Source organism: Oncorhynchus gorbuscha, linkage group LG03, assembly GCF_021184085.1.
Source record: "Oncorhynchus gorbuscha isolate QuinsamMale2020 ecotype Even-year linkage group LG03, OgorEven_v1.0, whole genome shotgun sequence".
Classification (NCBI taxonomy): domain Eukaryota; kingdom Metazoa; phylum Chordata; class Actinopteri; order Salmoniformes; family Salmonidae; genus Oncorhynchus; species Oncorhynchus gorbuscha.
The window spans coordinates 78,029,552-78,044,163 of NC_060175.1; the positions used below are offsets into that span (position 1 = coordinate 78,029,552).

The 14,612-nt window shown below is 44.3% G+C and overlaps 1 protein-coding gene across 2 annotated transcripts in view; it reads left to right on the forward strand.

Annotated features, from left to right (window-relative positions):
• Positions 1-14,612, forward strand: part of LOC124031957 (plexin A3) — a 148,808-nt gene that overhangs the window by 67,146 nt on the left and 67,050 nt on the right. For both annotated transcript variants that reach the window (XM_046343817.1, XM_046343818.1), the window contains exons 5-8: positions 1,533-1,633; positions 7,764-7,887; positions 8,120-8,276; positions 9,086-9,185. In XM_046343817.1, coding sequence (XP_046199773.1) covers positions 1,533-1,633; positions 7,764-7,887; positions 8,120-8,276; positions 9,086-9,185 — 482 coding nt within the window. The remainder of the gene's footprint in view (positions 1-1,532; positions 1,634-7,763; positions 7,888-8,119; positions 8,277-9,085; positions 9,186-14,612) is intronic.

Sequence of the window (14,612 nt, forward strand, 5' to 3'; positions counted from 1 at the left end):
TTAGCTGGTTTACAAAACTGAAAGTAAAATATGCAAAAACTGAACTTAAGAACAGGAAGCATAGAAATAGCGCACAGAGACCAGATATACCGCTTCTTAGACTTGCTTTCAATGAGAATGACAGATCTATAACTCACATTTCTTTGTGAATTTGGTCAGGTCGCACCAAAAAGTTACATATTGCAGCTTCAATAAAATGGACTTGTTTAATTCCATCCCTTTGTGAGTTGTCTGTCTGCAAGGTGCTTGTGGGATGCTGAAAGCCGAGCATCATGTCATAAACGGAGACTTAGGGCAGAGGATTATAAAACATGTCGGCGGTGGTGGTGTGTTTACATGCTGGCTCTTTGCTGCATAAATTAGCATGGGACAGGAAGCACAGATCTCGGCATAACACCTCGCCCACCCACCGCCTGACTCCCTGACACTAGAGGCAGAGAGGCAGGCCTGCGCTCCACAGGGCCTGCCAGGCTTAACGCTTAGCGTTAATGCTAGTAGCCCTCTCCACTGCAGCAGTACTTGGAACCAGAAGCTCAGCAACTTGAAAGGCAACGCCACATCCCTTTGGGCGAGATTGTGTTTTTCTCTGTTTCAAAATTATAAAAAATGAAGGCGATCAAAGGAGATTAGGTACCCTCAGCGTAAGCATTTCAGCACTTTAGGAGAGATGAAAGTGGCAAGGATGTCTTTGTTAAAGTCCTTTCCCGGGCACATGATTGACATGCAGAGAACGGCGTTGTGCATACGGTGTACGTGGTATATTACCCAGTGACATCTGGAAATGTAAAAGGATGGTCTCGCTTGATGCCAAAGGGAGGGGGATGATCACTAAAATATATTTGTTTATATATTTAAATCAATCATTCAAGGCAACCCATTAGACTGTGTGTGTTTTACGACAAGGGAACAACCGCAAATCACTCTTTCCACTGACTGTGCACGGTGTCACTCTTAGTTAGCCATGGGTGGTATGTTGAATAAGTCGTCTAGCGTTTAAAGGCTTGAAATGTTTACTAACACTTTTGAATTGACCCACTCTATCACTGCAGAGGCTAGAGGCTTAGCTGGTGTCACTGAACCAAATACAGTGTAGTGTAAAGTAGTGTAGTCTAGTGTAGTGTAGTGCTTACAGTTTTTTGGTCTGATGCATCCACATCATCTCTTACACTAAAAAAAGATTTTCAGCATCCGAGACGTCTGTGTCGAAAGCCACCGTTTAATAAATTGATTCAGACCTTGTGTCGGGGAATTGTTTAGTCTGTGAAGCCTGGATGTGCCCTAAAACCCATGAAAATTGTGAGCATAAAATTTTCACTCTGTTTTGTTTCATAGCAGAAAATCTTACGTAAACTTAATGCTATCATGACAAATTCACGGTTATGGCTTGGATTTAGATTTGTTTGACACTCTCTTCGCATTAAAAAAAAAACCTGTATGTGTGAAAAGCACAGTGCTAGCGTGCTAGCGTGAGCCTATGAGGGTGTGTGTGGGCTGAATCAGATGGTAAGCTGAAGCTCTGTTGTGTTCTGCAGGTGAGCAGGTTACCTGTGGAGAGCTGTGGCCAGTACACCACCTGCAAGACCTGTCTGGGCTCTGGAGATCCCCACTGTGGATGGTGTGTTCTTCACAACAAGTAAGTGGATCACTTTACATTCATATCTTGTAAGGCTAAATTAATGTATTGGGGGGGGGGGGGAATGGTTGGTTGGTTTGTGTGATCAAGTTGCCTCAGTTGATGCCAACTTTAACAGAATTAATTGATTCCAGAACTGCTGCACAGATTTCCAAGGTGACATTTGATACCAATCAAAGTGAGAATAATGGAGGCTCTGTTAAACATCAGGGTGGCCAGATGCTGTTGGAATGTAAAAGTCTAGCAGCAATACAGCCAGTTTATTATGGACTTTTAATAGCACCACTAAGAGATCCGGGGTTCAGCCCAACTAGTGGGAAGCTGCCTGCTGTCACCCAGTCCACCTGGCCCGCTCTAGTCTGCTCCACACAGGAAGTGACAGGTGACAGCTGCTCCAGATGTGATCCTTCCTGTTGACCCCTGGGATGACCCCTGGGCAGCAGCTAGTAGGAGCTCAGGAAATGTCTAAATATTGCTGGCCCTCTGCCACTCCTCTCACTCCCTCACTTGTCATCATGCAACTTTTTCCTCCAGTCCCACTGTAGATTAATTGACTGGGTAGGTCATGACAGAGTGAGGTGTTCAGTTACGGGGAGAAGGGTATTCCTGCGAAGGGAGAAGCATGTGTGGCTGCTGCATAGTGTTCACTTTAATTTATTGAGTGTAATGGCCACAATATGGAGGGGTTTCTCTGACATATGATTAACGGAAAAACAAAGTAACACTAGTAAAGTAGAGCAGAAATCACCTGAGTGGATTTCAATGAAAGGTCCAGAAATGTAAGCACGTCTTTCAAATAGCAAGCCATGGGAAAGTCCTGAAAGTGTTTCATTATGTTACATTTCTTACACTAAGGCCTGGTTTTGTCACTGTGTTACATATCTAGATAATGTCCAGAGGTAGATGAAAATCTTTTTTTATGAGCCTAAGACCTCAATGATATCCAATTTTTAAAAATGACAAATAAATGAATTCAGTCCTTTTATATTTCTCCCTGCCATCCATACTTTAATCAAGATAACAACCTTCGGACTGATGATGTAATAAATAGCATAGATTTTGCCAAACTAGTTTGAAAGTGACATTTGTTTGCGTATTAATGCGATATCCCCAACATTTTTTACATGACCTTGTGACAACCACTGCACAGCGCAATTAGTGTGAGATCAAGCAAAGTGATGAATAGATTGAATGGCTGAATTGTGCCTGATTCATACGTCCAACCTCTGTTCCTCTCTGGTGAAGCGTTATCCCTGTGTGAAACAATCCGCTTCTATTCCCATCCACTCGTGTTCTGCTCCTTTAGGGGGCTTCAACGTGCTGTCTGTCAGGCTGGCTGTCTACTTGAACCCCTATGATGCTCAAACAGAGAAACAAAGGGAATTTGATTGGGTCAGATTGAGATGGGGTGACAGGCACATTCAGTCAGTGGGACAGCAGACACACTCAGGTCATATGCTCGGTGGAGTCTGAGTTGTGTCGTCTCACAGTGTTGGGGCCCATGAGAAACAGAGAGCAGGGCTTTGTTCCTCCTAGCAGGGTACAGGCCAGGCCAGGCAACCTCAGACTGCTCATTCATGTGCAGGAGGTAACTCAAATTACTGGGATGACTCGCTTCCATGGACCACAATGGGCATCTCCTATTCAAGCCCAGTCAATGAGCCACGTTTTCAGCACACACTTTATTTGGTGCTCAACTTTAGATTGTCTTTCATTTTTAGAATTTCTGACCAGACTACTAAAACTCATTGTGGTTTCTTCGATATCTTTGATATTACTTTTTCTAGGCCAATCGATACGGTCACAGGTCCTAAAATGAAACTAATAATATACTGAACTTTCTAAAGCAGTTTTTTTTTTGGTCTTGAGGTTTTTTATTTTGAGTCCTTTGTGGGATATTGCTTTTTTGATCATGAGGTAGCTATTTCAGCTGTATATTTCAGTGTTTAACACAGATGTCTGCAATGGCCCCATTCAACCCTTGCTCTCATTTCACGGATAGAGAGCTTTATTTTGGTACGTCTGTGTGACATAACTCTCAAGACCTCATTTAAGGCACTTATCAATCTGAATGCACTGCCTCAAGCTTTTGAAGGTGGTATGATGAGTTTTCATATGAAAACAGTGGTGTGGGTTGTCATGTGCTCCTCTGATCTGTAATATCTACATTTATCTAGGCACTTATCACTTGTCTTGCTACTGTTATGACACGTATTGGTGTGATGCTCCGAAAAACGATGCAGTGAAATTTTGGGGTTGTTAAATCTTCATTCTTAAACCGTGTTGCCAGAGCTCCCCTTCCCTTGGGAAGATGGGTTGCCATGGGAGATGGTTGTTCAAAAACACCCCCTGCCAAAAACACTCTTGTTTGGGAGACTAGCTTTGACCTGCTTCCCTTTCTTTTACTTGTTGTCTCTGCTTTGTCTGCTATTCCTCCAGGGCTCTTTAGCCTCGAGCCATCATGTTAGTCGAGCCAGGGTAGAGGAGAAAAAAAAATGCACCCTGGGAAATGGTCTGTGTCCATGGCAACAACAGGAAACTGGAAGATGGATTTGCAGTGCGATTCAAATCAGGCTTATTTAGTGATTTCTCTGCTACTCTATCTGTTGAGTGGGGCATTGGTTAGGATGTCTGATGTGGCATTTATCTTGTGGAAACTTCCCCTACTCAAGAGACTTCATTAATGTTCTATAAATGATGAAAGCACACCGTGAAATGACAGCACGCCATCATATGTCAGTATCTGTTCAGTTATTAATGTAAAGTGCTCACTGAATGGTGCAGGTACCTCTGCATTAGTTTAAATAAGACTGGGATTGTCAGCGTATTATTATAATTAGAGGATCATTGAGAGCAACTACTATTACATGAAAATATCATATGCTTTTGCTTTTAATGTAAAATGGAACATCTGCAATGTTTACTGTTTGAAGACAGCCTTTCTTTCATCCAACATTTTGCAGAGCAGCAAATGCACATTCTGAAAACGTTGTCCGATGTCTTTGAGAGAAGGTGTTTCAGATTAACATGGTTCAAGGTTATAGTAAAAAGGACAGTGAAGAAAGCCTGTGATAAGTGACTGCCCTTTCAATAGTTTCGCCCCCTCAGCAGACATGATTGTCTCTTGTGTTGTCTTTCTCTCTAATCAAAGTCAAATAGATAATTAACCCAGACCCTTAGTGGCCGTTACGGCTCCCACCCTTCCCATATCAATGAATGTGCTCAATTGATCCTGTCTCTATGTCCCAATGCTTCCCAGTTAACCCCAACACTGCCATTTTAGTTATGTAATGACATTATTAGTAGATGATTTACACGTGTTATGAAAGGCTTTTTTAATCTCCTCCGTCCAATTAATAATTTGAACAAATTAAAACTTTGCCTTTTAATGTCAGAATGAACACAGAGGTCATAATTGCCAGGTTGCAATTGTAAATGAGAACTTGCCTACCTGGTTAAATAAAGGTGAAACAAAAAATGTAAATAATGTGGTTTGAATGTGGCCTTGGATTTATTTAATAGAATTCACATAACCTGAAGTGGTGAATTGGGCATGTAGGGAGGGAGCCTATCTGCCAAAATAAATGACTAAATCAGTTACTCTCCTGGGCTTATTCCTTAGAAAAAAGCCTGTTCTCAAGTTTAAATGAAGCCATGTGCTCAACGCGTGGCTTTCTCTTAGGGTTAATGTGAGCCCCCAATCTCCCGTTTCTCACCCATGTCCCTCTAGTGCCTTTAGTGCCTCGCTACATTCTCCTCTGACAGTTTCTATCCCCATTTCACTTGATCATATATTACAGAGGACTCCTCACCTGCTAATTGAAGATGTGTTGAGTCCATTTTGTCCCCACAAAGAACAGTCACTAATGCAGGTCCCTGATCCACTGGATTTCTCATGGCGTCATTGCAGGGCTGTTAGAGAGCGAAAGAAAGAAAGCAGCTGAAGGGACCTCCACCCCAGGGGGACAACGTTTCACCATAAATCACATATCTGCCATTCCACTAGGAAGAAGGCTGCACTGTAATTGAATTAAATCTCATTCCTGGAAACTGAACGAGAAGAAATGACAAAGCAACAGAAGAATCGCAGTGATATGAATTGTTTGTTGTTGGCTGGCGAGGAGACGCACCACAGTTCCACTTACTTTACAGAGAGCAGTCATGTCTAGGCCCTGCATTTTTTATTAAGCCTACCCCCATTCTTTCCCCAGACATATGGCTTTAATTAGAAGTAAACAAATCATTTATGGTGTGTTGCATCTCGGGTTAAAAAAAACAGCCCTGGAACTGTAGCGGCTTCTTAATTCTTTAAGAAGATGTTCTTCTAAAGGAAAATAAAATACATTTCCTTCCGGAGACACGCTTATCAATGCGCTTAAGTTGAATGCTAACCTTCAAATCAAGTTTGTGCTTCACTGCTTCTGCTTTCTCACATTGACGAGCCTGCGAAATATTAGTAGACATGTGACACATTTCAAGTTTATTTTATTGATAGAACAAAACAATTTATATTTTCATTCATTTCATTTTTGATGTTTATTTTTTCCTTATATTTAATTTTCATCACGTTACAATATTTTATTGAATGGTTGCTGAACATGGTGTTAATGGAGATTGTAGTGAGATAATGCTGTGTGTTGTCATGCTCTGCTCTGTCTCTCCCAATGTGAAATAATCCCTAATCGTCTGCAGTAAAATCCAGTGGCATATTGGACATGGTAAAAAGGACAGGGCTGGTTGGTGCGTAAGCAGGAGTTTTCATTGGGGATAATCCTCAGCCACTTTCAGTGCAGCTGTCAAGCTTAAACATGTGAAACTTTTAACTGCACTTACAGTAACGCCACGTCTAACAAATGTGCTGCTGTTATAAATGTTTTAATATCCGGCTGCTCCTTAGAATCTGTAAGGAGAAAAATAGGACATTCACTTCCACAGCAGATAATAACAGGCTTAAAACAAAACTGCAACAAGAGAGAGAACGGCTGCTATGCCGCATTAACCCGATCATATTTTTGTCACAAAAAAACATTTGGTTGAATTGTCATTGTTCTGGCTTCAATAGGGATTTATGAAAGAATTGGTTCCAATCATCAAGACCAGGTAAATGAGTTAAATTAGCAGTATAAAAGTTTCTGCTATGCAACATTAACCTGACAATAGGGAAATTGGTGACAAAAACATCTTTGAAGTTTGTTGCGAATGTCACGCGGGACTAGGTGTGTGTGCAGGAATCAGACGCCGAGAGAGAGTAACGGAGTAAAGTGCTTTACTATTGCACACCAAACTGAATAAGCCCAATACAATACAGGGCGCAGGACACTATACCAGACAACCCAAAACCACAGGGTGTCCAGTATAGAAAACAAAATACACCACGACCTAATATGTACACACGTAACAACAGACTATCCCACACAAAACAAGGGTGGGTCAAACTACTACATATAGGGAAGCTAATTAAACCAAAATACACACAGGTGAAACAAATAAGACAAAACCAACAGACAAACGAAAAAGGGATCGGTAGCGGCTAGTAGGACGGTGACGACGACCGCCGAGCACCACCCGAACAGGCAGGGGAGCCAACTTCGGCAGAAGTTGTGACAGCGAAGTGATGCCTGGCTGAGAATATTTCAAAATGTGTAATTTTGGGGTATTTCCAATGTATTTTCCTAAATGTGTGTTCATGATTAGAGTAGATTAGATGTCTATTTAGTCACATGCACTGGGTTGATGATGTAGTTGCAGTACACAGTGAAATACTTAAGCTCCGAGCTCCAACAGTGCAGGTAGAAACCTGCCATGTTTTGTAGGAGCTCGAAGCGAGGCACCATCCATTGGTGCCATGTTAGCCCTACCTTAGTTCATACACTGGAATCATTTATATGCTGCTCATATCTGACCTGCCCACTTAAACCACCTCAGTCATTTGTTACACCTAAATCTTATTCCAGAGGTTACACGTTTGTGCCAGACTCCCGGTGCTCTGTTGGACAATGGAGTGGATGGATTTTTACCCAGTAATATGGCTGCAGGCTGTGTACTGCATTGAGCTGAGTGTCATTTTAGGAGTAGTACAGCATGTAATGTGATCATTATTGACCCCTAACCTCATTGGGTTTTCTCCCAGGTGTTCCAGACAGGAGGCCTGTGAGAAGTGGGCCGAGCCGCAGCATTTTAACACAGAGCTGGACCAGTGTGTGGACATTAGTGTCACACCTAACAACATATCTGTGACCTCTACTTCCACCCAGGTAATTACAGGCTGTAAAAAAAAATACAAAAAATAAAAAATGTTCTCACCAGAGAAAAGCACGACTCTAGCTAATCTCAACATGACCAATATGGAGTTGGCTCATTAAGCTGTCGTTAAAGATTTCTGGTGTTAGTCTAACCTTCACTGAGATGCAAGGATACGCGCAGGGACGACTCCACCTGTCACCTGATATGCTTCTCTCCCGTCTCTCTCCCCCCTCCTCCCTCCAGCTGAGTGTGAAAGTGGTAAACGTGCCCAGCCTGTCAGCCGGGGTGATGTGTGTGTTTGAGGAGTTGACAGAGAGCCCAGGGGAGGTGCTGGCCAAGGGGCAGATCCTCTGTATGTCCCCCTCCCTCAGAGATGTCCCCTCCCTCGCACAGGGATACGGTAAAGCTTCTATCAGATACTACTATACATCTATAGTAATAATACTAATAATATAAACCATTGAGCAGATGCTTTTATCCAATGCGACTTACATTTTACATATGGGTGGTCACGGGAATCAAACCCACTATGCGGGCATTACAAGTGCCATACTCTATAAACTGAGATACAGAGGACCACGTTCAAAGGTTGTCCGTTGAATAATAATGTTGTTATTTTCCAATGATCATATTTATCACTATAGCCATACTTTTTGTGTATGATATTATCTATACGTTTTCATACACTTCAGTTGGTTGTATCATATTTGCTTTTTGTTCAGACTGCTGTAATGTGTCTGACGTACACAGTGTTTTGGTTTTTCTGAGCCTTGTGGACATGGGCCTTAATGTGTTTTTCGAAAACAACTGAATGCTCTTGCTGGATCTACTGATGGGAACCTGAAAAGTGCAGTAGCTCGTGTTTTGTTCCATTAGTGGCAATTATTTAAAGTCCACTAGAAATGCTTTGCCAATTATCTTGAAGTCAGGCCTACAGGTATAATTGGACTAGTTGAGATGCGGCCTTTACTTCAAATGAAATAGTACATCTGTTCATGGGTTCCTGTTTAGGACCATAAGTGCACTTCTCTTGGTAATGGAAATGTTAGATAAAAGGCAGGAGCAATTAGACATTTTTATACAAATCTACATGATTTAATTTGCTTCGAAGAAGATTATTTTCCTGGGGTATGGGGATCTCAGACGGACGGATAATTGTTTCCGAGCTTCTAGGCTGTTTGGCTCAGTGTGGGTCTTTTGTCATTTCAGGTGACAAGCGAGTGGTCAAGTTCTTCCTGAAGTCCAAGGAGACAGGGCACAAGTTCATCACCACTGACTTCATCTTCTACAACTGCAGCGTGCTCCAGTCGTAAGTCTCTATCTATTACGATCTCTCATCTCGCTCTCTGAGGAGAGGAAATACAGAGGAGCGTTCAGTGAAGTAACATATTGATTGGTTCAGTCCGTCACTTGAAGTTACTTGATGATTTCAATGGGACTGTGTAGCCACGTCAGGCTGAGAAACTGCCTTGACAAGTCACAGGTTACCTGTTTTTTTTTCATCCATTTATCTCCTCGTCAAGTTGTTTTTAGGATGGTATAAAAAATACTGTAGGTCAGTGGTCACCGACTGGTCGATCGCATTTCTAGTCGATTATCAAACATTTCTGTAGAAAAGCCGACGATAAAAGGCTTGCGTTCTTTTTTGTATTATTCGTGTTGCGCCGTTGGCTGTAGGTACACCTGATTCAGAAGCCCTGCATACTGGGTTGGCAAAGTTTATAACCATTTCATTTGTCTGAAAAGAAAAACTCTGCCTACCTGGTGGACCAGGAGACCTGTGGCTAAATCGAGTGTGCCTACTACGCTGGCCATTTGGATAGCTCAAATCACCATGCCTAGAAGTTTGATACTAGCCTACCTGAGATTTCATAACTTTTAAAACAATGACCAGAGAGACTGTCAAAGAATACAGAAAAGAGCCCCTGTTTTTATGAGTGAGCTCAGGTTGAATTTTTCCTTCAGCACTGTCACTGTTTTTATTCAACACTATTACACAACAGAAAAAGCCTACTGCCGTTTGCACTGCAGCTGCAATGAATGAGTAGCCCTGCATTTGTATTATTATTTGCAGCTCGTTATGTCTATTTTAATATCAAGGAATATTTCAGTTTCTCTGGTCATAGGAACAACATGAATTTGTGCTTGAGGCAGATGCGGATGCGATGTGACTCGAGTTTCCCCATCAAGTGGACAACGGTGTCCCCTCTCTCTGATCAGTCTCACCAGAAGGAAAGGAAGGAGAGAGCATGGACCGTGAGAGGTGGACCCTCTGCTGCTCTCTCCCTCAATCCGCTGAGACTAATGCCATGTTCAAAACAACTGGGAACTCGGAACTCCGACATCTCAGACTTCAGTGCGTTCAAGACTTTTGGAAACTAGGGAAAAAACTAGATTAGACTGGGAATAATTGCTTTGAATGGTCATCCAACTCGAAATCTTTGGCGTCTTTCTAGAGCCCTGACTTTCCGACCTGAACATCACCGACGTTGTGATTTTTTCCAGTTGCCTTGAAAGCACCATCACCATCAAATACAGGTGCCATCAGTCCAGTAAAATAAAAAAGCAAATGATTTCAATTTATACTCAGCTGTGCCTCGCAGGTGCTACACCAACTGTTCTATTTTGTCATCAAAGCTCAAGTTTTGAAATATAATGTGGTCTGAGAAGAACAAAATTGACATCTAGCCAATATGCTGTGATAATGTCTTACGGCCTGCCTACTGCACAAACCTCATTCCAACATAACTGTTTTTATTAGGTTAATGTTTAAAAAATGCAAGTCATGTTTTAAAACAAATCTGAGTGGTAGGTAGATCTCGGCTTTGCTTTTTGACTGCGAAAGTGATCTTTACTCAGAAAAGGTTGGTGACCACTGATATAGATGGTATAAAGTTATGTTTATTGTCATTATTTTCAACAAGGACTTTCAGAAACTTGTCATGTTGAAAAGCAAAAATACAAGGAAGGACACAAATACAATGACAAAACCAATGAGAACTGGCAATCATGCCATACACAGAGTGATATCCCACTGCTAATTCCATACTCCCTGTCGCTGTTATCCATCATACGAACACAGGACACATGACCAGATAGCGTCCTGGACAGGCTGGCCAGATGCTGCTGGCTAATATGATTTCAGATGGTCCTGGTCTGGAACAGCAGCAGCAGCCTCACGCAGGGTAGGGCCAGGCTTCCAGACCACATCTGTGCTGAGGCAGAACAATGGGACTGTGCCTCTCTCCTAGGATCAGTCGGAGCCACTCACTCAGAGCCTCTCGCTGGCTGCAGCTTCTGTGAAGTGCTGAGCTCCATGCCTGAGGTCTCGTCTTTCTTCTGCTTCGTTTGTGGAGCTGCACCGTTTTACTGCCATATGTGTGCATTTGCATTTCAGCTGCACAAGACTCTCGGTTAGCACTGGGTCGATGGTGTGGGTGTCAGTGTTCTTTTTTTTTTACATGGAGGAGTGTATGACACCCAGTATCATACTGAATATTGTGTATATTTCCATTGTTTTTGAATTTACATGATGCCTCACAGTTTAAGATGAACACGTTAACGTAGAAAAAGTGGTTATCTGGCAAACTCAGTCTTCATCACATCCAAATATGCTTACTATAATTTGTTTGCGTCTAAGGAAATGCCAAGTCAGAACCCACCACGATCACCTGTGGCGTCACTCAAAGCTCTGTCTTAGACCCCATTCTATTAATCATCTACATGCTCCCCCTTAGTCTCCTAATCAGGAAACACACCATCCACTTCCACTGCTATGCTGACGACACACAGATCTACATAAAAACAACTCCAGACTCCCTCTCTTTCATACACACCCTCACCAACAGTCTGGATGACATCAAAGCCTGGATGTCAAACAACCACATACAACTCAAGAATACTAAAACAGAAGCAATCCTCATCGGCACTCGCCATCACACCAAAACCAATCCCATCACCTTGGCGGCCACTCCATCCAACTGTCCTCCTCTGTCTCCAACCTTGGAGTGTTACTGGACCCCCCTCCCTCACTTTCTCCGACCCCATAAAATCCGTCTGCAAAAAAACAATAATTTTACCTGAGAAACATCACCCGGCTCTGTCCTGCTCTCTCTGTTATGCAGGTGAATGAGGACCCAAAAGCGACTTAACGAAAACAGAGTCTTTATTCCAGTATATGACAAAAGTGATACTCCTGGATATATCAAGGTGAAAACAAAACAGGAAAACTGAAATCCACTCGTCAGTAGAGAGGACTGACTGGAGACTCGACCATAGACTGCAGGTTGCTTCGGGAAGGCACCGGCCGTAGCAGACCTAGACACCTGCTCGCACGCAGCATCTGAAGAAGGTAAAACACGACAGGGCGATACAAGGACACAGAACAGCGAACATCATACAAGGATCCGACAAGGACAGAAGCGGAAAACAGAGGGAGAAATAGGGGCTCTAATCAAAGGGCAAAATAGGGGACAGGTGTGAAAAGAGTAAATGAGGTAGTTAGGAGAATGAGGAACAGCTGGGAGCAGGAACGGAACGATAGAGAGAGGGAGAGAGGGAGGGGAAGAGAGGGATAGAAAGAGGGAAAGAACCTAATAAGACCAGCAGAGGGAAACGAATAGAAGGGAAGCACAGAGACAAGACATGATAACCAATGACAAAACATGACAGTACCCCCCCACTCACCGAGCGCCTCCTGGCGCACTCGAGGAGGAACCCTGGCGGCAACGGAGGAAATCATCAATCAACGAACGGTCCAGCACGTCCCGAGATGGAACCCAACTCCTCTCCTCAGGACCGTAACCCTCCCAATCCACTAAGTACTGGTGACCACGTCCCCGAGAACGCATGTCCATGATCTTCCGTACCTTGTAAATAGGTGCGCCCTCGACAAGGACGGGGGGAGACGAACGGGGGCGCGAAGAAAGGGCTTGACACAGGAGACATGGAAGACAGGGTGGACGCGACGAAGATGTCGCGGAAGAAGCAGTCGCACAGCGACAGGATTGACGACCTGGGAGACACGGAACGGACCAATGAACCACGGAGTCAACTTGCGAGAAGCTGTCGTAAGGGGAAGGTTACGAGTGGAAAGCCACACTCTCTGGTCGCGACAATACCTAGGACTCTTAATCCTACGTTTATTGGCGGCTCTCACAGTCTGCGCCCTGTAACGGCAAAGTGCAGACCTGACCCTCCTCCAGGTGCGCTCACAACGTTGGACAAACGCCTGAGCGGAGGGAACGCTGGACTCGGCGAGCTGGGACGAGAACAGAGGAGGCTGGTACCCCAGACTACTCTGAAACGGAGATAGCCCGGTAGCAGACGAAGGAAGCGAGTTGTGAGCGTATTCTGCCCAGGGGAGCTGTTCTGTCCAAGACGCAGGGTTTCTAAAAGAAAGGCTGCGTAATATGCGACCAATCGTCTGATTGGCCCTTTCTGCTTGACCGTTAGACTGGGGATGAAAACCGGAAGAGAGACTGACGGAAGCACCAATCAAACGACAGAACTCTCTCCAAAACTGTGACGTGAATTGCGGACCTCTGTCTGAAACGGCGTCTAACGGGAGGCCATGAATTCTGAACACATTCTCAATGATGATTTGTGCCGTCTCCTTAGCGGAAGGAAGCTTAGCGAGGGGAATGAAATGTGCCGCCTTAGAGAACCTATCGACAACCGTAAGAATCACAGTCTTCCCCGCAGACGAAGGCAGACCGGTAATGAAGTCTAAGGCGATGTGAGACCATGGTCGAGAAGGAATGGGAAGCGGTCTGAGACGACCGGCAGGAGGAGAGTTACCTGACTTAGTCTGCGCGCAGTCCGAACAAGCAGCCACGAAACGGCGCGTGTCACGCTCCTGAGTAGGCCACCAAAACCGCTGGCGAATAGAAGCAAGCGTACCCCGAACGCCGGGGTGGCCAGCTAACTTGGCAGAGTGAGCCCACTGAAGAACAGCCAGACGAGTAGAAACAGGAATGAAAAGAAGGTTACTAGGACAAGCGCGCGGCGACGCAGTGTGAGTGAGTGCTTGCTTAACCTGTCTCTCAATTCCCCAGACAGTCAACCCGACAACACGCCCATCAGGAAGAATCCCCTCGGGGTCGGTAGAAGCCACAGAAGAACTAAAGAGACGGGATAAGGCATCAGGCTTGGTGTTCTTATTACCCGGGCGATAAGAAATCACGAACTCGAAACGAGCGAAAAACAACGCCCAACGAGCTTGACGTGCATTAAGTCGTTTGGCAGAACGGATGTACTCAAGGTTCTTATGGTCAGTCCAAACGACAAAAGGAACGGTCGCCCTCTCCAACCACTGTCGCCATTCGCCTAGGGCTAAGCGGATGGCGAGCAGTTCGCGGTTACCCACATCATAGTTGCGTTCCGATGGCGACAGGCGATGAGAAAAATAAGCGCAAGGATGGACCTTATCGTCAGAATGGAAGCGCTGGGATAGAATGGCTCCCACGCCCACCTCTGAAGCGTCAACCTCGACAATGAATTGTTTAGTGACGTCAGGAGTAACAAGGATAGGAGCGGATGTAAAACGCTTCTTGAGGAGATCAAAAGCTCCCTGGGCGGAACCGGACCACTTAAAGCACGTCTTGACAGAAGTAAGAGCTGTGAGAGGGGCAGTAACTTGACCAAAATTACGAATGAAACGCCGAAGCGCTGCAACTCGACACGTGACCTTGGAACGGGCCAATCACTGACAGCCTGGACCTTAGCGGGATCCATC